Consider the following 22,536-nt stretch of genomic DNA (forward strand, 5'->3'; position numbering starts at 1 on the left):
CCACCATACAGCAGCTGTCATATCACATGCACGAAGCCCTTCTCCAAACCACCCTGCTCTGCCAGCAGTATCCTTAAATTACACCCACTGGGTTTTGCTCCCAATTGTTTCTGCCCGTAGCAGTCAAGCAGAAGGCCTGGACTGAGATCCAGGAGTGGCAGGAACTGCCACTGCTCAGAACACGGCCCCGTTCAGCAGCTCGGCCCCTACTCTGCAGTGTTGCTCCTTTCTTCAGGGAGCTGACAACCCTGCACGGGTCTCCCAGCCCAGTGGTAGGTCAAGCCGTGCTCATGACACCTTTTTTCCTCCTAGGTTCACAACAGGTAATCCCTGCCCTCCTGGCAGAGGACTCACCTTGGGGTCTGCAGCTTGCCCGGGAGCGAGGAGCGGTGACGGTACCGCGCTGCCTGCACTGGGCACCAAGAGCAGGGGCTTGTGGCTCACCAGAGATGCATCTTAGTGAGATAACAGGAGGTTTCACACCAGTCCTTCTACACCATAAACCACAATAGCTGCAGGCAAACTTTCCCTAACCCCCATGAATTTCATGGCTTGGAAAAGCCTTGTCTGAGGGCCACAGGCCACACGGCCACCAACCACAAGTATCTTCTAAGTGCACATGGAGATTTGCTGTGTCCCCACGAGCCCACTGCACCAAATCAGAGCATTCCTCTGAGCTGGGATCACAGATGAAGTCAACAATGATTTAGTTGCGACAAAACCACAGTGTTGTTCACGGCCCCAGGAGCTGTGCTGACAGTGCAGAGAGGCACAAGGAACTACTGTCTCCTGAGTGCCTTAAGCTCTCACACATCATACATGCTCTCAGGAGGGGCAGTCAGGGAGGAATTCCAGTCAGAAGGCCATGCCTGGGAACTCAGAGAGCAGATTAGGAAAATAAACTCAGAAGAGTAGGTCTGGGCTACAGAGAGCATCTTAAGGCTGAGCAGCCAATGCAATGGCTTCCAAAATGATGAAGGACAGTCCCAGACTCAGCCTCTTCTGTCCCTCCTAGAGATGCTCATCTTGCCTCCTCAGAGTCACCAAACCATAAATGACAGACTCATTCATGTCCCTCAGATGTGCCCCATGACACACCCAGAGCTGTTGGCTCAGGCTGGTCTGTGCAAACTTCCCAAAGAAAGATGAGCCACTCCTGTTTTGCCCCTGTCCTGATCACACTCCTCTCTTTCCACCCAGCCCCTGGAAATGCCCAGTGAAACCCTGGCCTGCTCCTCCAGCAAGAAATCTGATGTATGACATCCTCAAGACAGGAAAAACAGCACACAGGACCTTTCATGTGTGGTATGAAGCAGAGCTCAGCAAGGAAAATCTTTGCCCTTTCAATATCTGGAGCAAAACCTACAATGTTTTCTTGCACTGGCACCTCTAAACTCCTCTCCAGGCAGGTGTTAGCAGCAGCACTCAGGGGTGAAGTGGGCTGCAGAATCCAGGCTTCTGACTGTCAGAGCAGAGCTTGGCCTGGCCCCAACCTGCCAAACAGCAAGGGCAACACAGCCTTGGGGTGCATCATCCCACCTCATGGACCAGCTCTTCTTTGTCAAACTGTGGCAGCAGAGAGAGGTCCCCCACCCACAGGGAAGCTGGTTTCTGGCAGATATGCTGTGGCCCAGGGGCTGCAGTGCTCAGGCTCCATCCTCGGTGAACAACCAGGAGCGTGTCACGGAAGGAAAAATCTTCAGCCTGATCCAGACAGATGCTCTTGAGCAGCACAGAGCTGGGGACAGGACCAGGGGCCCCCCAGGGATGCACCCAGCCAGGCTGGCTGAGCAGGAGAGCTGTGAAAGGGCACATCCATGGCTTGGCAGGGTCAGCAGAGCCACGTAATAACAGCATTTATGTTTTTTCCTCTGAAGCAGACAAAGCTATTTTCAGAATTCCCCACAGAAGGGAAATTTTCTTCCTGGTTGTTTTCTAGGATGACGGGAAGGGCAGTTCCAGAGGAGCTGTTTGGTCAAGTTGAACAGGAGCAGCAGCAGGCAGTAAAACCACTCCCAGCTTGGACCAGGGTGATGGAGGCTGAGGAACCGCAGGTATCCTCCTTGCAGGTGCAGAGCTGGGAACCTCCAGGACTCAGCTCCCACCTTCTTCTCCTGCTGCCTCCTCTCCCGCTACCTGGAAAGTCAGTGCTGACTTCAGACGGATGAGTCTCATGGGCATCACAGTCTGAACTCTGCTGCTCCATCACCAGCAGAGCTGCACACTCACCCTGAGGCTCCTGCTGACCTGATCAAAGGGGAAATGCCTTGCTGATCTAAACTCTGATGATTAATTTAACCTTGAACTTGCAAGCAAGGCTCCATGTGAGTTGCTACTGGGAGCATCAGAGCCCTGACACTTTAGCCAGGTTTCATTCTTTGATGCTCAAGGAAAAGCAAGATACCAGGCCAGAGGTGAAGAAATCCCAAAACACAGGATTAATACCCTGTACATTCAGTGCCACAAGCACAATCCACACAGCAACCAGATCTTGTCTTTTCTTTTACCTACCCCACAGGTCAAGCTTTAATTTCTGCTCAAGGATCACTGCTGTTTTGTCACCTAATCCCTCCAGAAATCTATCAAATTCCATTCCAAAGGTATTTGTGCTCCCTGCTTCCACTTGAAGTGCCTCGTGCTTCCCAAGAAGCACAGTGTGACTCATGCCATGCTTCCACTTCCAGCTCTCAAAAAGGACCAACGACCATAAATTGCCTCCTGCTTGTTTAAACTCGTGACTCGCTCTGGAGCGAGTTCACAGCGCTCCCTGCCCTCAGCTCCTCATCTCGGATAACCTGCAGGGTGTAACGAACCGGGCAGCCGTGGAGGTGGCTGGATCTCTGGCACAGCCCGGTCGCTGTGTGTCCCCTCCCCGGAGGAGCCGCTGCGGTACCGGCTCGTTCCACGCGAGGGAGAAGCCGGCCCGCACAAGGGCAGTGTCCGAGCCCTTCCCCGGCCAGGGCCACGCAGAAATCCACGTGCGGCTCAAACCCGCCTCCCTCGTTGCTTCCACCTCGCACGGGGTCACACCTCCGATTGCGAATGCATTCAAAACCTTAGCACAGGGCGGAGGTTTCCAAATTTAGCCTCTTCAGACAGGAGGAGAAACCAAGTGGCGCAGGAAGGTCTGCGGCAGTCTCAGCACTACCACTGCTCATCTCTCCCCCTGCTTCATTCTCCAGCTCTGCAGCACAAATCAGGCTTAAACAGAATCCCAGGCTCTCATCTCAAAGCTGCAGCTGGGGAAACCAGAGAGAGGAGAGCCCTGCCAGCCCTGGGAAGCCAGGAACAGCAACACGTGGGAGACAAACAGGTACACGTTGCTCTGTGGCACAGAAGCTGGCGGGGCTCGGAGCTGTTTGGCAGGAGAGGATGGAAGATAATGGTGATTTATCCTCTGAAGTGCAAGAGCACTGCTTCTTCCAGCTCTCAGGTTCTCCATCCAAATGACAAGAGCACCAGCAGTTTTGGAAGCTCTTGATGCATGTTAACATACACGAACAGGATCCTACAGAAGGTCCAGTTTAAGTTACAGGTAGTGGTCCCAATCCTGCGATCCTTACTCACCGAGTAGTCCCTTTGAAATAGAGACGACTGCTCACGTGAGTAAGGGATGCAGGATCGAGCCTGTCTACCCCAGAGGCTGAATCCTGACTCGGAGAGGACATCCCGGCCTCTGAGCATGGGAGACACTCCCGCCTGGGCCAGCAGGAGCAAACCCAAAGGCAGCACCGGGGAAGACAATCCAGGCTGGGGCACCACCCCTGCAAACAGCACACTGAGCACTGACCGTGGGGAGCAAGGCAGGGGACAAGTAAGACAGGAAAAGGGATGCTTCACTCAAGCAGGGATGCTTCTGGTTCATCCCCAGTTCGCCCATCTCACTGATACTCCCAGGTCTGCAAGGTCTTTCTTAACCCAGCAGGCTCCTGAAAACAGTACTGGGAGAATGAAAGCGAAGTGTCTTGGGATGGCTCCCAACCTCTATCTGGATCTCCCAGCTACAATTAACATAACTTTAGGAGTAGCTGATGCCCACAAGAGAGGAGAATAAGCCTACTCTTAACTCACCAAATAATTTTTAATTCCATTAGTTAAGGGGAAAAAGGCAGCTCTCTAAAGCAACCTTCACTCCTGGGAAGCACCCAAAGAGAAGAAAGCTGGCTTTAGCCCGTGTGAGCAATAACCCCAAAAAGCTCTGCAGACAAGGAGCTAGAGGCCTTTTCTCCTTCCCAGGGCGTCTCCTGTAGGTCTCCCTTCAGTGCTCAGACCCCCAGGCTCCAGCCTCCCACCGTCCCTCCCTGCTGGGCTGGCCCAGCCCAGTCCCACCAAGGTACAGGAGGCACAGTCCCCTGCACGCTGAGCTGGCAGAGCCACACGGGGACCTCCACCTTCCTTCCCCAGCCTTGGGCTTGTGGCACCAGCCCCCTGACCAAGACGAGCCTGCTGAGAGGGAGCCAGGCACGAACCCTCCTCTCTGCACAGCCCTGCCCGTGCTGCAGGCACAGCCCTGCCCGTGCTGCAGGCACAGCCCTGCCCGTGCTGCAGCCACAGCCCTGTCCGTGCTGCAGCCACAGCCCTGCCCGTGCTGCAGCCACAGCCCTGTCCGTGCTGCAGCCACAGCCCTGTCCGTGCTGCAGCCACAGCCCTGTCCGTGCTGCAGCCACAGCTCTGCCCGTGCTGCAGGCACAGCTCTGCCCGTGCTGCAGGGCGCTGTCCCTCCCAGCCCAGCACGGGGCAGCGTTCCCAGCAAAAGCAGCCCTGTGGCTTCCAGTCTCACACGACTCCCTGGGATGTGCTGGACCATCTGCCATCCCAGAGGGGACCCCTGGGAGCCGTTTCCCAGCCTCACCATAAAACCAGTCTGTGCAAACATCACTGCCCACACCAGTCTGCCCAGGGCTGGGCCCTGCGTCGGGACCAGCGTCTGTCTTTGCAGATGGATAATTAGATTCCCTTTCCATTTCCTTTCCCCTCCTGATGGTTTCTCTGGCTGGCAGTTCCCCCACAGCCCTGCACAATCCAGCAGCATTAGTCAGAGGGAAATTCTGCTCCCTTCTTCCCCTGGATGTTGCTCTTGGTTCAATACAAACAGCAGAAATGAACTGTGGGATGACTTGAGTGCTTCGCTGCAGCACCATTTGTCCTTTTCAGCCTGGCAAACACAACTCGCCCTCCCACACCTGCCCCTTCTCCCCGAGTGACACAGAAATCACAGCGTGAATTCAATGACTGTTTTTGGCAATTGGAAGCAATTAGCTCATCACCAGCTGGGCTGGGGTTGCAGCACACCTCCGTTTATGAGCAGTGGTGCAAAACACTCCTTTTGGGCAGGGCCTAAAGAAGCATACCTGATTCTCAGCCATGGTGTGAGGTGCTCTCAGAAAAAGATCATAACACCCTCCTGCAGGAAACCTGAGGAAGAGATGGAGCAGTGATAAAATTGGGGTAAATCAACACAGAGTTGTCTCTCAGAGCTCCCAGAGAAGGGAAGGGATGTGTGCCCAGATGAAGTATCCACAGAGATCCTCACTGAGCACACAAGATGTCTGTCCTCCCCTGCCACTAAGCAGTGGCTTTCTGGGAAGCAGTACTGGTACCTGAAGCCCTGGTGGTTGCCCAAGCAGCCCCAGGGCCTGCAGAGATGCACAGACACATCAGCTCCACCTGACAGAGGACAGCAGAGGAGCTATCCTGCTGGGATTAGTGACTCCCCCACAGATCCTCCCTAACAGGAGATGTACAGACTGAGGTTTCCAGGGACAATCTGTCCATTCTGATCTCTTGTAGCCAGTAACATACTGTGTTCTCCATGGGCAGTGTCCTGAGTCCATGCAGAGCACAGATCTCACAGCTCTCCGATGCCAACCCTCCAGACTCCCAGCTTCTACTCTGCACCTGGCTGCCCCCGGGAAGGGGCTGTGAAAAGCATTTTGGAAGATTTCAGGAGCTTGCAGCTGGACTGTCTCCCCTCTGATCCGTGCCAGCCCATTGCTGGCTGCCCACCAAGAGCGGGTGGAGCGCTACCGGCTGTGCCAGGCTCGCGGGACACGAGGCCCCAGACACTGCAGCCGTCGAGCAGTGGGTGCCTCTTCCACCACTTGCAGCCTGGCTGGGCTTCCCAGGGCCTGGCCCACGGCACGCACCAGTGACTGCACTGGATCAGAGCTGCTGCTGCACAGCAGGAGTGTGGCTCGGTGTTCCCAAAGGGCATCCCAGCCCCGGCTGCCCCAGAGGTGCCCAGCACTGTGGGGGGCCCTGGGACCAGCCAGGCAGACACAGAGCCTGGCACTTTGCTGCCTGAATGAGGAAGAAAAGGTAAGAGCTGCAAGGCAGCTGGGGACCAGGATTGTTCCCCACTTGCCTGCAGCTGTGCAGCCATCCAGTGTTCACACCAGCCCCTGGTACCCAGCACAGACACCGAGGCCGTGCCGGGGGGAGACGTCAGAATAATCCAAAAGGGAATCGAGATGCTCTCCAACACCTTTCTCTCCCCTTCTCCCCCCCCACTTGCTCCAGCAAACACCAGGCCTGGTTACACCTCTGCTGCACAACTTGCCACTTCCCTGTGCCCTGCAGCATGACTGGAGATTCACATTTTATTAAATACTGTGATGATGGGAGAAAACTTCAAGTCACTGAACATCTAAATCAAACTGTGCTGTCAAAGGGAATTTAAACAGTTTCTTCCATACTTAAGAGTAATACTCAGTAACTGCTGAGTGTTGCTTCTCCTTATCAGAGGGATGCTGACCAGTATGGAAAAAATGAGACTAGTTAGTCTGAGTTTGTAGTGAAACAGAGCAAAAGATGAAGAATTATCTGGCTCAGAGTCTCAGCAGAGAGTGTCGGATACCAGAGAGCACCCCATGCCCTTCCACAGTGCAGGTGTGAACTGCAAGGTCTGGAACTCAGACACGGAGACCACACGATCATTTACCCAGACTGCTGGGCACTGGCAGGTCCTGATGGCTCTGTGGGACCCAGAGGAACACCCTGCCTGAGGCTGCAGAGGACACAGCACAGCTCTCCGGGTTGGGAGGTCGGCTCAGCAGTGCTCCTGCACCAGAGGGGTGATGGCAGGCACCCCAGCACAGAGCCAGGGCCAACCCCCCCAGCACAGCAGCCTTGTCTGCTCCAGTCCAGCCCCAAACTTCAGGAGCAGTTTTGCAGCAGTGAGAGGTTCCTCCTGACTGCTGAGATGGTGCCATCTGCTTCCATTTATGTGCTGGCTCACAGAGCAAATGACTCCAGAGAGACTTTGCTCTCCTGAGCAAATAGGGACTGAACAGACAACCAGCTGGGACAGAGGCTGAATACACCCTCCCCAGAGCAACCTAGTACTTCCCTTCTGTGCAAAATGCACACCTGTGAGGCACAGCAGCCCTCCCACTTTGGTTTTGTGACCAAGTTCCATCATACACCCACTCACAGGCCACCTCCCTGTGGGCACAGAGGACTTGCTCCCAGCAGACAGCACAACTGCACTGACTGCTCTGCGTGGGACCACAGCAGAGGAGGAGTTGACAAAGCTGTTCCCACATCTCTTGGTCTGCACTCTACAAAGCCAAAAGGAATCTGCCACTGTTAAGCCAGGATCCCAAAATTAATAGCTACCAGGCTCTCTTTCTACATCACACTGTGCAAAGAAATCTTTACTAAGACACCTTCTTCATGCTTTCATTTTTATGTGCACCTGCTTGGGCCTGCCCCGAAAAAGAGGCCGATGTGCCAGTGGTGCTTGTGCAGCTCTAAACAGCACAAAAGCACAAAAAGCAGAGAGTGGAGATGAAAACAGCAGCGTGTGGCATGGGAGAGTCTAGGCAGCTTCTGAAGAGAATAGCAGGAGGAGGAAAGGGATGCAAACTGGGGACACCCTGTGTGGGGAGGGCTAAGGAAATACTGGTCCTGTCTGGCAGCTGAACTGAGGGAGGACTTTGCCACCTCGGTTTACCAGTCACACCTGCCTTGGCAGGGAAAACAGTCCTCTTGCTCAACAGGAGGTTTCATACCATAAAACAGATTGCTTAATTCTTGGCAATTTGTGCTCAGCAACTATCCTTTTCCTGTGGTTGCTGCTTCCTCTCTGAGCACACATTTTTTCAGAGCCAGAAGAGACATTATGCTCCTCTCAGCCTGCCCCTGGGCCCTGCAATTCCCCTCAGAGATTCCTCCCTTTGGAAGATCTGGTGCCTGTGGTAGACTCACGGCCATGGCAGAGAGCAGCAGAACATGTACTAAGTTCTCCTTTCCTTCACAACAAAGTTTTCCTGGTCTTGCTTGGAGAGAGTGGAACTGAGTGTTCCTGGAGAACAGTGCTCTTAGGTGAGAAGGGATGGAATTCAGGACATACCACGAACAAAACCCAGCAGCAGTTACACACTGATACTGCAGTAGCAGCAACCAACTGCACAAAACTACCACAGAACCAAAATCCTAGAGCATCCTACACAGCTCCATGGAGGGAATCCTTTCCAATATGATCTTGTCCTACTGCCTCAATCCCATCACCAGCTTCTCTGCCTGCCTGTGGTTTTGATTATCCCACCTCCAACCACACCCCTCTGGATCACCTGGATCACACTCAGCCCCACACCAACACAGCACCGATGCTGCAACCAGAGACAGGAGAGCAGCCAGACCTCAGGTCTGGCTGGAAAAGAGCTTTCTCTAAAGTGTATCCTCCTGTAACTCGTGTTGTTTAGTGTAACAGCCTGAGCATAAGAGCTTCCCTCGCTTCTCCAATCTGCCTTTGCTCTGCTGTCACATATTGTCAAGCTGTCCCACTCAGCCCTGCTCTGCTGAACTCTGCCCAGGAGACACTTCTCCTCAAAGCCCCAGATACAGTGACATTGCCATCCTGGTCCATGACAGCCCTGCCCCAGTCACCCCGAGGCTGCTCCTGGGGCCTTTATGCCTTGCAGAGAGCACACAGCAGAGAGCACACACCCAACTTCAGCCACACACACATAGGGCTGCTGAGCCTGCAGGCCAGGAGAGCCTCTGCACAGCCCAGCTGAGCCTGGAGACCAGGAGATCCTGCACAGCCCAGCTGAGCCTGCAGGCCAGGAGAGCCCTCTGCATGGCCCACCAGGCACAGCCAGGCTCGGGCAGGCAGGACCTGCTGCCAAGACCTCCCAGAGCAAAGGCAGAGCCCCAGGCTGCCAGCTCACCCAGAGTGGGGGCAGGCCCCAGGCAGTGCAGCGGGGCTGGGCACAGAACCCCATTTCACCACCCCAGCTCCAGAGCTGACAAACCTCCCACCGAGGGCAGCTCCCGGGACAAAGCCTCCTTTGTTCCGGCACACGAGCCTGTTCCAGGCTCCCGCCGGGACACATCTTTACTGTGCCCTCCTGACTCCGGCAACAGGCAGGGCTCGGGGACAATGGCCCCTTTCTGGGATGCTGCTGGGGTTCACACACAGGAGGCCACAGATGCAGGGCACTGCCAAGGTCCTGAGCCTGGCAGGCAGCGAGCGCTGGCACCACATGTCCATCACCACATGCTGGCAATGGGGAACCCCCTCAGTGGTGGGAGCACCATGGTACAGCACCCAGGTACAGCCCTTTCCTCGGGCAGACACACAGGGCTGCCTCCCAACACTGGGGCTGTTCTCTCCACCAGCACAAAAAGGACACACCACACCTCCTGTTCCCTCCCTGAAGAGGCCACAACCTCTGCAGAGAGCAGCACAACAGCTCAGACATCACAAGCAGCCCTAAATCCTGGTAACGGGGGCAGACAGGACCTCCTGGGGCTGTACCCACACTCGGGGGGCTGGCAGACTGCAGGAGGGCTCGGGGCCAGAGCCCACCCTGTCCGTGCCCAGGGCTGAGCAGAGGCACAGGGCTCTCCAGGAGGCACAGGGCTCTCCAGGAGGCACAGGGCTCTCCAGGAGGCCCAGCCCTCGCCTGCACCCTTCAAAGAGCAGTGGAAGCTCTGGCAGTGCCTCCAAAGGCTGCTCCACCTCAGAGCTGGAAATGGATGAGGTCATCTCCAGTCTGAAATCACTTCCCTTCTCAAGCTGCTCTCAGGACTGTGCCACGGATTCAAAAGAGTGGGATGGGTGGGGAGGGAAACCCAAACCAACTGAGCATGTTCCCCATTAAGAGTTCACCACTTTATTTATTTCTGCCTCCCAGTCGACTGCCGTCTGAACCCTCCAGCCTCCCTCCTTCCCCTGCAGGAACAAACCTGGCAGGAACTGTTTTAATAGCAGGGTATGGCTGGCACAAGCTGCACGGAACTACACTTGAACCCCAGCTCCCCAAATCCAAACCCAAGCAGAGCAGTGGGGAGAAATCACCTCTTGGTGCTGTCAGAGGAGCCCAGCCACACCCCTTTGCCTTGTGCCCAGCTCCACTGCCGGCCTTCCACTGCAGCAGCCCAGCTTTGTCCCCACACACAGTGCTGGGAATGGTTTGTACTGGCAATGCAGCACGGAGCATCAGCACCACAGCCCTGTGGCTTCTACAGCACAGCCACATTCTCCTCTGTAAAAGTGGCCACACTGGTCTGGGTGGCAGCAGGATTCTCCTGCCTGGACCAGGCAGCACAAATATCTGAAGAAACATACTGAGAGAGGAAGGTGAAAATTCAGGTCACCAGCACAGGGGAACCCTATGGAAAAGAGCCTTGCAGTGGCCACACTTGGCCAGGAGAAACCAGACTGACAGTTTAGTGGCATTATTTTAAAAACACACTGACCACAGATGAATCAGTGTCTCATTCCTGGAGGCTCTAACCCGACCACAGCACCCAACAGTGCCTCAGGCAACAACAGCCAGGACACATCACTGGCCCACAGTTCCCTCCCACAGCCAGGGAGCTTTGCCCTCAGCCCAGGTTTTGCTCAGCACAGGAAGGCACTGAGGTTTTGTGTGTTTCTTCCAAGGTTCCCAGTCTGATTGCCATGGCAGATATTGGATGGGGCCGTTCTGGCAGCAAATGCAGCTGCTCTGATCCTGCACTGTCTGGACCCAGCCCCAGTGCAGCCTCACTGGTGCCACAGCAATGACTGGACCCAGCCAGCCAGAGCTGTCACATCCTGGGCTTCAGCTCTGTCCCTCTAAAGCAGAGGGGACGTCCCTGCAAACACCCCCCAGCCCTGGCTGGGCCAGCAGTGCCTGTCAGTGCCTTGGGGCTCTGGGACTGGAAGGCACTGAGGAAGGTCCTGCTCTGTACCTGCACCCAGACACCCTGGACAGCTCTGAGCCACCTTCTCTGTCCCCCAAAAAACCTCACCAACACCAGTTGTAGGAAAGTCCTGCTCTCCATCAGCTTCACTCTTTTTCAATACCCAACCTTGTGTGCAGGAATGGACAGACATTCTGTCTGCAAACAACTGTACGTGAATAATCCTGTGAGTGAGAGCAGACCTGCACTAACGCTGACACAGTCTTCCTATATGTTGGGGGTTTTCTCTTTTTACTATTTTTATTTTTAAATTGCTCAATATGCAGGTAAAAGCTATTCAGACTGAAAGCAAAGGCTTCACTCAGGGCAGCTTAGGAAGAATCAGACTTGAGGAGCTCACAAATAAGATATGGGTAAACATACAAAACCACACCCTGAGTTTTCCAAAACTATAGGCTGGAAAGATTCACTGAGGGACTGTTGAATATTCTGGGCAGCAAGACCTGAGGATATGGAAGAGACGCTGTGAAAACATTACTATATTAAGAACAACATTAAATAACCTAATTCAAGAAAAAGCTCTTCCCAGGATTTCTCTCTGCAAAGGAATTCCACAGACGTAAGGACATTGGTGCCCTGGTGAAGTCAGAAATGAAGGTTCTATTTTCCTTTTCCAGTAATACTTAGATTTAACTGTATAAACTGTTCCCCTGGGAGCAGATCCTATTTCACTGTTTATGCAAGAGCCTTAGAGTTGGACTTTAAAGGTGAAAGCACCAACTGCCCAATGCAGGGAGCCCAATCAGTACAGATGTTCTTGCTACAGCAAACAGCTGCTTCACTGCAGTTCTCTCCAATTCTTTGCCCTGCTGTCATTGGCATATCCAGAAAGAGCAGAGCCCAGGAGGACTGGGCAAGCATGGCCTCAGTTATCACCAATGCAAAAGGTGAGAAGAGACCTCCAAGAGCAAAGCCTGCTGAGTTTTCCATGCTGTGACGGGTCTGGTGAAGCAGAGACAGGCACCTGGGATGCAGCAGCATCCAACCTCAGGGCAAAGCACATCTCCTCAGCCCTGGACTGCTCACCCAGCGAGTGGCCTGCAGTCAGCTCCACTCCCAGGGGGCACACACCCACGGCAGGGTGCAGAGCAGGGCACAGAGGCCACACAGGGCTCATGCCCCAAAGCAAACAACTGCCAGAGAGCACAGCCAGGGTGGGAAACAGTGGCCACCCAGCAGCCAGCTGCTGCCAGGGACACACAGAAGGGGCTTAAAGAGGAGTCTGAAGGAGGATGAAGAGGACCATTTTCAAAAGAAGCAAGGTAGGATGAGGTTAAGAGCACTACTCCACAATGAAACATCTCTGCCAAACAGAGTCCCTAAAAAACAAAGCAGCATTGTAAAAGTTTCAGTTTCAATAAAGAAAGCAAAGTGTTAGATGGCCATGATCCTTTCACAGAGCTACAGCTCTCACTGATTTTTTTGAGGCAAAGATGAAAGGGCCATTCAGAACGGCCTGGAACATACCTCCTGCAGTATTTTCACAGTTATTTTCCTTCACCTACCCCTTTCCTGGACTTAATCCATGGACCACGGCACATGAAAGGCAACTGTAAGCCTGGCACCAGGTATGTAAATTCCACAGCAGCAGCAGTGTCCTCATGAGGGATGGTGAGAGCTCTGCCTGCACAGCAACTCAGACCAGCCACAGGGATGGAGGAGGGAGCAGTGGCAAGGCTGCTCACCACAGCCAAATTTATAAAAGTACAGGAGGTATCTAGCTCCTCTCAATTTCAAAGGACTTGGGCACTTTCATCTGTGTTAAAAGAAGGCTGGCTCTTGGTTCATGTTATTGCAAACTAAAAAATTTGCCTTTAAAATAACTATATTGTACAATGGCCTTTGTGGAAAAGCTTATGTTTCATCCTATAGCCTTTCATCTCCACACCACCAACCCAGACAAGAGAAAGTGTCAGCTCCTTGGTTAATCCAGAATATAAATATAAAACAGTCTCAGGCACTGCAAGGAGGATCACTTCCTTTGGGGCAGGGACAGCCCCCAGCTCTGGGCTGGCACAGTGGGAACCTGCAGGGCTGTGGCCCAGGAGAGGCTTCGCAGATACTCCAGAACCCTGCCACTGTGCCACAAGCTTCACACTAAAGCTTCACACTAAAAACAAGAAGATCAGAGCTGCTGTTATGATCTTCCAAAAAAAGGCACAGGGTTTAGAACCCAACTCTGCCATTTTGGCAAATTTCATCACTGATAATTCAGTATAAATATAAAATACTGTGGCCACACCAGGCAACCCAGTTCGACCAGGACAGACCTGGAATACCAGTATTGTCCTGACAAAGTCTCAGGGATGGTATTTTCTGCCAAATTCAAGACTGCCATTTTGCCTCTCTCCTTGGCTTAGGAACAAACCTTAGCATCCAACTGGATTGCAGGAGACAGAGACTGAAGAACTAAATCTTGCAGAGGGTCATTAAAAGACATGTATTCAAAATCATATTGCTCCAGCCCTCCAAAAATCCTTTCCACCTTCTCCCCTGAAAAACTGAGGGAGAAAGCAACCACAAAAGGTTAGTGCCCCAAGCTGAATAACTCATGTCCTTGCATCAGGGACACAGCCCAATGATTGGGCACACTGGGTTCTCCATAACATCTGTTCTTTGCAGGTAACACTGCTGTGACACTGGTCTTTGCTGCTATTTCAACCTTGATTTCCACTGGAAAGTTTATCCAGCCAGAGTCATCAATATACTCTCTATTTGCCCTGTAGCTAAACTGTTAACAGTCCTGATCAGAAGGAACAGATAATTGTGGAATCCTCCCTCCTGTGGATTTTTCAGTGATATTGCTGATTTCATAAATCTCTTTCTGGGTTCCACCTGAAAGTAACAAAAATGGCAGAGTGCCTGAGATATAAGATGGGAGGTGCTAACATAGCAGGCACTGGAATAGCAGAGTTCATGAAAATGTCACCCTTGAAATGATTATAATGGATTTCTAGAAGTCAGAGTGAAACTGGACCAAAGAAGATATTAGACAAGACAGAAAGTCATTTGAGTGTAAACGCTGTAGCTGTTGGACACACAAGGGGCAGCAACACGCAATGTTAGAAAGAACTTGGAAGCAATGGAGTGGAAAAAATTGCATTTGCTAGGCTGTGTTTTCCTAGGAGGCAACCAAAGGAAATGGAAACAGCCACGGAGGTGAGGCAGGAGGAGGAATGCTGGGCTCAGGCAGAGGGTGGTGGAGAGCCAGCACAGCAACCCCTGCAGTGTCAGCTCAGGGACAGCCACTCACTGCCCTCCCTGAGAACGGGGGGCACACTCGGGGGGGCACACTCAGGTCAGCTGCCCACCAAGCACAGCAAGTCAAACCTTGGTCTGCTTTAAGAATCCCAGGATAACTCTCTCCAAGCAGAGCCCAGAACCGACACCACATCAGAATGAGGAGGGGTTTTCCTGGACTCTGACTTGACAGACCAAACAACCATCTCCTGGGATTTATTCTCTGTGTGGGATCTTGTCCCACTGCCTGTGGGACACCTGCCACCCCCTCACAGACATGCTAAATGTCACACCAGACTGGCCAGACTTGGCAAACTGAGTCCCCAAGCCCCTAAAAACCCTGGCTTAACCCAGAGACCTGGCTTTCCCTGCACTTCACAGTACCCTCACGTACTCCTAGAATACATGAAGTTCTTTCCCTTCTTATCACCAGTTTCAAGGGTGTAAGAAAGGAAAGAAATACCTGTAACATGAAGATTTCCAACCCCCAGTGCTGAGGGACAGGGCAAGGATGGAGTAGGCCTGGTTTTATGTGCAAAACAGAACATGCTCCCTCACCTGCACACCTCTGGAACAGACTAACTCCCCTGTACAAAACCAAATCAACAGTGTCAGGCCAAATTCATGGCCTAGTTTTAAGAAATTTTGATAGGACTCTTTCTTGATGTAAATCTGCATAAGTGGGGAAATCAGTTTTTCTTTTCAGGTTCATTTATAAACCATTGCCTTGCGAACACAAAGCAAGATCTGCTTCCTCTGCTGAAGAAAACACATGCTGGCCTATTACTGCAGGATGCCAGCCCAGAGGTGGGTGGATGCCCTAATTATTTTTTTGAAAAATAATAAAGGAAGATGGTTATTTGCCACGAAGGAAAATCCATAAACCCCTGAGGGACAAGCTCTAGGTACCCAACACACATGGATTCACTGGAGCCACAAAGGAGCTCAACCCTCAGGCAGACACAGGGTGTCTGAGGAAGCAAGAGCAGCGTCTCACCCAGACATTTCCTGGATGTCCACTGTCATTAATGTCATGATAAGTGGGATCTGAGTCCTTCAAAATGCCCATATCTGTGCTGGGAGCTCTACCTTGCAGGGACACAGCCAGTGCAGGATGCAGCACAGGAACAGCACACGGGAAGAACCATCCACACACTTCACAAAGAACCAGGAGATGGGTCATTAAGCTTTCAGACTAACAAGCCCTATTACATCTCTTATTAGCAACCCCATGCACACGCTGCACTGCTGCCACATGAAGGGCAGCTCCAATAACACCATCACTTGTTTACCAAGAGAACAATTCTGCTATTGCCTGACACCTGCCCATGACAGTGCGACCACGGGAGCAGCAGGGAGATGTTTGGATGACACTGGGCATTCAGACGAGGCAGCAAACGCCTGGCACTGGCTGGAACCTCTGAGCAGCTGCTGAGGACCAGCCCCACCACCTCAAACAGAAAGGCTTTCACTGCCATTAATGAGAGCTGCTGCAAATGATGCCATCCCCAGCTCTGGGATGGCATGCAGCCTCTGCTCGGGGACGGGCAGGCTGCACAGAGCAGGCACTGAGGAAGGGGAGTGCTGGGCTCCACCCAGTCACTCTGGTTTACTCAAACTGCTGTGAAGTGCAGTGCTGTGAACCTGGCATGAGCCCAGTGTGGTGGGGCAGGGCAGAGGAGGCTCATCCCAGGGCCAGGAGGACACGCTCCCGCTGCACAGGGAAGGTGAGCAGGGTCCCAGACAGGTCCATGTAACAGTACTGGGGTGTACAAAGCAAACACCCTTCTAACTCACTGACCTGTCTGAGCCCTGAAGTGTCAGCCCCAGGGCTGCCAGCAGACTAGAGCTGATCCAGAGTGTTCAGCTGCTCAGTGAACCTGGAGTGCTTCCCAAGCATGTGCCTGGATTAACTGCTTGGTAAAAGCACCAAGTCCTTTTCAATAACTGTCCTCTCTGATATGCACTTCCCTCATAAATACATGCTCTGCCAAGGGCTCCTTTCAAGGGGAGGAGAGCCCTTTAAAGTAAGCAGACAAAGAGGTATTAACCTGGGAGTGAGACATGAGCACTTTCCTCCCTGTGTGCTCCAGCTCGGGCTCCAGCTGCACCACAGAACCCATCTGTGAGGGTCGGGGCTGCAAGAACAACCCGTGGGAGATGAGAGATGGGCAGCACCTCCCCTGTCCTGATGACACACTCCTGCTCCTCTCAGCACTGGCAGTCACAGCAGCAAGGCTCTGCTGCAGGCCAGCTGCATCACTGAATTTTAACTCCTGATGCCTTGATCCAGCCCATTGCCTACAAAACAGAGCAAACACCAGCTCCTGAGCTCTGATGCCTCTTCCATTACTGTCTGATCCCAGCTGGCACCAGACCTTCTAAGCAGCAGGAACCTCTGAGAATCTATAGCATCCTAAGAGCCATAAATCTTCCTGATATTTTTTACATCAGGCCTTGGGCAGAGGGAAATTATTACTGGTCCAGATGGGCATTTCCAATATTGCTTATCCACATTTCCAGGACTTCACATCACTTAATACTCAATGCAGAGACTCAGGAGAGCTTTAAACTAAACAGAAAGCACAGCCAAGGGGGCCGTGTACGTAGGGCAGGCAGACGGCAGATGTCTCTGTGACTCACGTTTCACCCGAATATATAATTAATGTTGTATGTAATTTATTTGAAAATAAAAGTGGATGTAAGACTGCAGGATCTAAAGACACTACATGTGTGTACATATCACAGCAAGAACGAGCCCAGTGCGTCAGGCAGGATTAAAACAGTTCCCACACTGAGGAAAGAGCCAGGAGACATCACAAGAGGCTGAACCAAAGCGACTTGCCTGGGAAGTGATCTTAAAAATAATTGCAATACAAACTAAAGCAATAAAAGGCCTGGCCTATGCTCTCATGTGTCTGTTCACACAGCTCCAAGCACCAGGGAAAGGTAAGGAAAAACGAAATGCAGTGACTGGAGCCCTGACCACACCTGCACTGCCACGAGCTCTGCCTCACAGCAAGCAGCAGGAACACCTTCGGCCCTTGGAGACTCTTCTCCCACAAGGCACCTCAGTGGATCTCTCTTTCCCCTCCCTTGCTTCTGCACTGAGAACTTCCAGAGGTCAGTGGGCCGGGCTGGCTCCTCATGGCCAGTCTCCAGGAGCCAGCACTCATCATCCTGTGGTTTATTTGCTCAGCCTGCGCTCCCAGCTCCCAGTTTCCTGCCAGGAGTCATTCTGGGAGAACGGCACCAACTGCCCGGGGTGGGGTCAGGCAGACACGGGTCATCCCAGCTCCACACACACCCCTGGACACACTGGGTAACAAACTTCAAGACAAACAGGGCACTCTCAGAGATCCCAGGGAAGAGCAAAGGGCTGAGCTGCACAAAGCTCAGTCTCCCCAGCACAGGGCTGGGTCAGCCCCTGCCCTGCCCGTCCCTCTGTCCAGAGCCACAGGGTGAGCACATGTCCTGGTACTGCATCAGCCAGTGCCACCCTGCAGAGGCAGCCTGAGCTTGAGAGCTGAGGGAAGAACTGCAGTTAACTTCTGTGAAGGGCTTCCCACCTCTGACTGACTGACAGCTACACTGGCTCACAGCCCAGAGAGCCTGAACCACAGCCCAGGATCCTCCTGCCTTAGCCCTGAGCCCCCCTCAGCCCTGGCTGCCACACAGGGCACCAGGCTGGGGCAGCCTGAGGGCTGCACAGCTCTGTCCACGAGGTTTGTGCCACCTTGAGCATCCCCACACTGCCCTGCACAGCACAGCTATGCCCCTCTTCTGGAGCTCAACTTCAGCCTCAACTTCTCTTCTTCCTTTTGACTTCAGGAGGGAAAAGTTGTATTAAAGCCAGAAACTAAACAATTCTCCTCCCCCCTTGGCACTACACCCTTGCAGATGCTTGTGCAGGGTTTCACTTCCTCTTCAGCTCTTGGCCAACACTTAGCCAAGCTCTGCTCCTTGGAAGCCAGTCCCTGCATCCTCCCAGCACACTCTGCTCTCACCAGCCCTGGCACTGCTGTGGTGCTGCTGGACACATGGCAGTGGCTGGGAGTGATGACCAAGGCAGGGACAGCAGTCTAGAGGTGAGTGTTAGCAGGCCCTAACAGATTTCACTGAATGCACTGGAAATACAAATCAGAAGGAATTCAGAATATCACCCCATTCAGCCCTCAAAACAAAGAGGACTCTTACTTAAGTCAGGAGTGACAGATCTGCTCCATTTCCTGCAGCCCAGCCCCTGTGGGCAGCACCCAAATCCTCCCTGTCAGCACCCTCAGTGCCACCTCCTGCTGTTCATGCTGAGCAGTGTTACAGGAAGCCCAAGGCTCGGATGAGCAGCAGCCCACATACACCCTGATGAGGAGCACGTGTTCTGGCATCCCCTCCAGCTCCTCTGATGCACCACACACAAACCCAGCTCCTGAACACTTCTGTGGGAACAAGATGACTGCAAACCTCTTTGCAGCTCTGGGGACAATTCTCTGGGAGAAAAGGAATGTTTAACTGCAGACAAGCATTTTTCCTGTGCTTCAAGGCTAACCACACTGTAGACATACACACACACAAAATCCAGCCCTTATGGGAATTACTCCAGCATGCTATGAAACAACTTGCATATGCTTCACAAAAATCTCAACTCACTCATATTAGAGATGCCACGTGCTTCTTTCATGAGTTTTAGAGGTTTATCCTGTGTGGTTTCACTGTATGAGGGAAATCTCTGCTTTCAGTAAGAAGGGGACAAAGGCTTAGCATTGGTCAGGCAAGAAAGCTCTACAGGTAAGCAATGAATGTGTCTTCCAGTTCATGCTCTGCTATCCAGGAAAGAAAAACCAAACAGAGGCCACTAGCTGGAAGAGGAACAACGGGAGAGGAATCCTTTTGGCCTAGCCAAGAGGTATCTCAGCAAGAAGTGCCTCAAGGATTAAAGGTGGAGCAGAGCTCTCCAGGCTTGGTCTCAGCAGCATGAGCAGTACCTGCAGCATGGTTACAGGAGCCACCACTGTGGGCAGGGGAGTGTCCCAAAAGTGCAAGGGAAACCCCATTTAAAGCTAATTTGGCAAAGCTCTAGAGAAACACAGCAGGGACCCAGCCTGGCCTGGCACAGTGAACAACCAGCTGGCTGAGGTGGAATCTCCCCTGGACTTCCAAGATGTCCATTTTACTGGGTATTTAATGAACAGCAATTTAGACTGAAACTGGGAAATAGGGATTCTAGAAGACACTAAACTCCACCAGTTGTTTCTCTAGACTTGCCTTTCCTCAGCTTTTCCAGGGAACTGTCATAACATAACCCCCTTACATTTATTCCCAGAACCATCAAATGAAGAACAGCATCCACGTGAAGGCAGTGACATTTCTGAGAGCGTAAGTGGTTGTAAGAGACTCCTCAACTTTGAAGACTAAAAGCACCCAGGGACTGTTTCTCCTTCATTCAGATGGCAGTAACGTTTTCCCCTCTGCAATTATGAGCTGCCTTTTGTGAAGCCCCAGCAGTCTGCAACCCTGCAGCTGAGCAAGCAGCACAACCGTCTCTTGGGGTTAAATGAAGGTTTTTGCTACTTCCTTAATGTCAGCAAGGATCAGGCCCTAACATCTGTCAAACTCACACATTTGGTTCATGTTCCTGGAATAGCCCTGCACAACTCACACAAGAGCAGCACAATTTTGGATTTGCGCACAAGTAGCTGGGTGGGGAAATTCAAGGGACAAAAATCCCCGTGCAGGAAACACTTCCTTCTCCTTCCTCATAAACTGCAGATTGTGACTTGCACTGAGGGCTGAACCTCTCCCCTGCCCTGCCCTCACAACCGTTTCAACCATTTGGAGCATAAATAATTGAAGAGAGACATCAGCAGCAGCAGGAGGCAGATTCTGTGCCCAGCTCTCCAGCAGTCCTGTTTCACCACCAGGTCCATGTGCTGACCTCTTTTTACAGCCCTTTTCCAAGAAGCCAAGCAGACAAAGGGCGGGGGGAAGAAGTGCCCAGGATGGGCTTCCCTGCCCAGCCCAGCCCAGCCCATCTGTGTGCCAGGGCTCCTCAGCAGGGCTGTTCAGACAGATGCACAGCAGAGACACGGGCAGGGCTGGGCCTCCTGACCTGCTGCAGTCCCACCCAGACCCCCACATGCTGTTCTGAGCACTGAGCCCTTGCCAGCTTGGAGGGCAAAGGACCAACGTTGTCTTTTGAAATGGGCCAAAAAAATTAATCAACCACACGAGGCTTTTCACAGAGAAGTAAAACCTTCCACTCCTGTGCTACGTCTGGCCAAGATACACCGGGACATCAGAAAAACAAGCAGGGATGTGCTGCTTTAAGAGTGTTTCCAGTATTTACCTCTAGATTCTGTGACTAATTTGCTACTCCCTTTCTGGCAGGCGCATCTTGGTAGCCAGGATGCAAGACCAGGGTTGGAAAACACAGAGGTTGGAAGAGACATTAATGTGGGGAGTCAAAGAGAAACAGCCTCACCCAGGGCGAGCTATGACACAGTGAGAGACTATCCAGCTGTGGTGAAATATCCCACTAGACAGCTGCAAACATAATTTTGCTTTCTCTGAGAAAAACAAAACAAAACAAAAAAACCCAACAAAAACCACCTCCTCACAACCACCCTGAATTGATACAGAGCATGACAGGCAGCACAGGAACACAGATCCATACTGCTGCTCCCAATGACTCAAGGAATCACAATTATAAATAATTCATTTAACTCTGAGAAAACTGAAAAAGTCAGTGATACTCTGCTCTGCTTTCAGGCTCCATGGTTTTCTGCACAAGCAAGAACTTTCCTCTGGTTTAAAGACTACAAGAACTGTTATTGTAAGAAAAACACTCAGGTGAAAGACAGCAATGACTCAAAGTCATGGGGCAGGTACAAATGCTCCAAGCTGCTCCAACAGAGACTTTGGAGGGATTCTGTAAAGACCAACCTCTGCTTCTGGTCTTTCTTGTGCAGTTGCTGTACAAGGGAACCTCACCCTCACATGATACGTCTCATCACTTACTTCACAAAACTCAGCTAATCCATTTTCACCACACGGGTACCTACACAGACATTGAGGGTCACAGCAGGTCATCCTCACCCGCTCCAGACACAGGGATCACCCCTTCTCCTGCTCCAGACACAGGGATCACCCCTTCTCCTGCTCCAGACACAGGGATCACCCCTTCTCCCTCTCCCAGTTTGCTCCTGGTCACCAGCAGCCACCTGCATGGGAGTTGTCCTTGGGGTCAAGGGCAGTGTCTGCAGCTCCCTCAGGTGCCTCTGCACCATGCAGGGCATCACTTTTCAGGGGATAAACTTTCTTGTAAGTCCACCTGGGCTTATATTTCCGTAAGCACAGTAGAGAAAAGGAGAAGGCAGTTCAGCAGACACTAACGGGGAACTGGGGGATTTCCATCAGCCAACGTTCTCTGGTCAGCAAGGGTTGAAGGATGACCTTAAAATGATGCACTGTGTTGGCACAGTTGCTATTTTAGATAGAAGACATCTCTGCTGTTGCAATATCTACTGTTCCAGGAAAGATGGAAATGTCTGCTCCTCTTTTTTTTTATACAAAAACCACAAAGGAGTCTGAATACAAGTTTTTAAGATATAAACTCCAGATTCTCAAAAACTGAAACACAAAGGCAATGGATTAAGTTCTCAGTGGCTCACAATGACTGGCACTGAAACCACTCCTCCAGTCAAACTACCTTTTGCACAGCATCTTCTCCATACACAGCACCTCCATATATATTTTACTGACAAGGAGACCACTTCAAAATATGTTCAAGTAGAAAAAAAGGACCAAGCTCAATACAAAAGGCACAACCCTGTAATTTCAAACCCACTGAAAGAACTGGATCCACCAGATAGTCTCTGCTCCCACACCCAAACAACTTTGCAAATTGATGGGGTGGGGAGAGATCAACTTGGGAAGGAGAGGTTCCCATCCTCCCGATTTAAAAAGAAACAATTACTTCAAAGAAGAGACATGGGCCGGAATGAGCAAGAGCAGCTTCAGAGACAAGGCAAGGTAACACCCCAAACACACACACGCCGACAACCCGAGCTAGGAGGATGTTCTGCAGGAGCGTGCCAGGAGACT

At 52.2% G+C, this 22,536-nt stretch overlaps 1 protein-coding gene across 2 annotated transcripts in view; it reads right to left on the minus strand.

Annotated features, from left to right (window-relative positions):
• SEPTIN5 (septin 5) overlaps positions 1 to 22,536 on the minus strand; it is a 44,263-nt gene that overhangs the window by 18,991 nt on the left and 2,736 nt on the right. The window contains exon 3 of one of the 2 annotated variants that reach the window (XM_032705569.1): positions 5,352 to 5,415. The exons of the other annotated variant lie outside the window; for it this stretch is intronic. Coding sequence (XP_032561460.1) covers positions 5,352 to 5,366 — 15 coding nt within the window. The 5' untranslated portion in view covers positions 5,367 to 5,415. The remainder of the gene's footprint in view (positions 1 to 5,351; positions 5,416 to 22,536) is intronic. 2 annotated transcript variants of the gene reach the window in all.

The sequence above is a fragment of the Chiroxiphia lanceolata genome, chromosome 18 (assembly GCF_009829145.1).
Source record: "Chiroxiphia lanceolata isolate bChiLan1 chromosome 18, bChiLan1.pri, whole genome shotgun sequence".
NCBI lineage: Eukaryota > Metazoa > Chordata > Aves > Passeriformes > Pipridae > Chiroxiphia > Chiroxiphia lanceolata.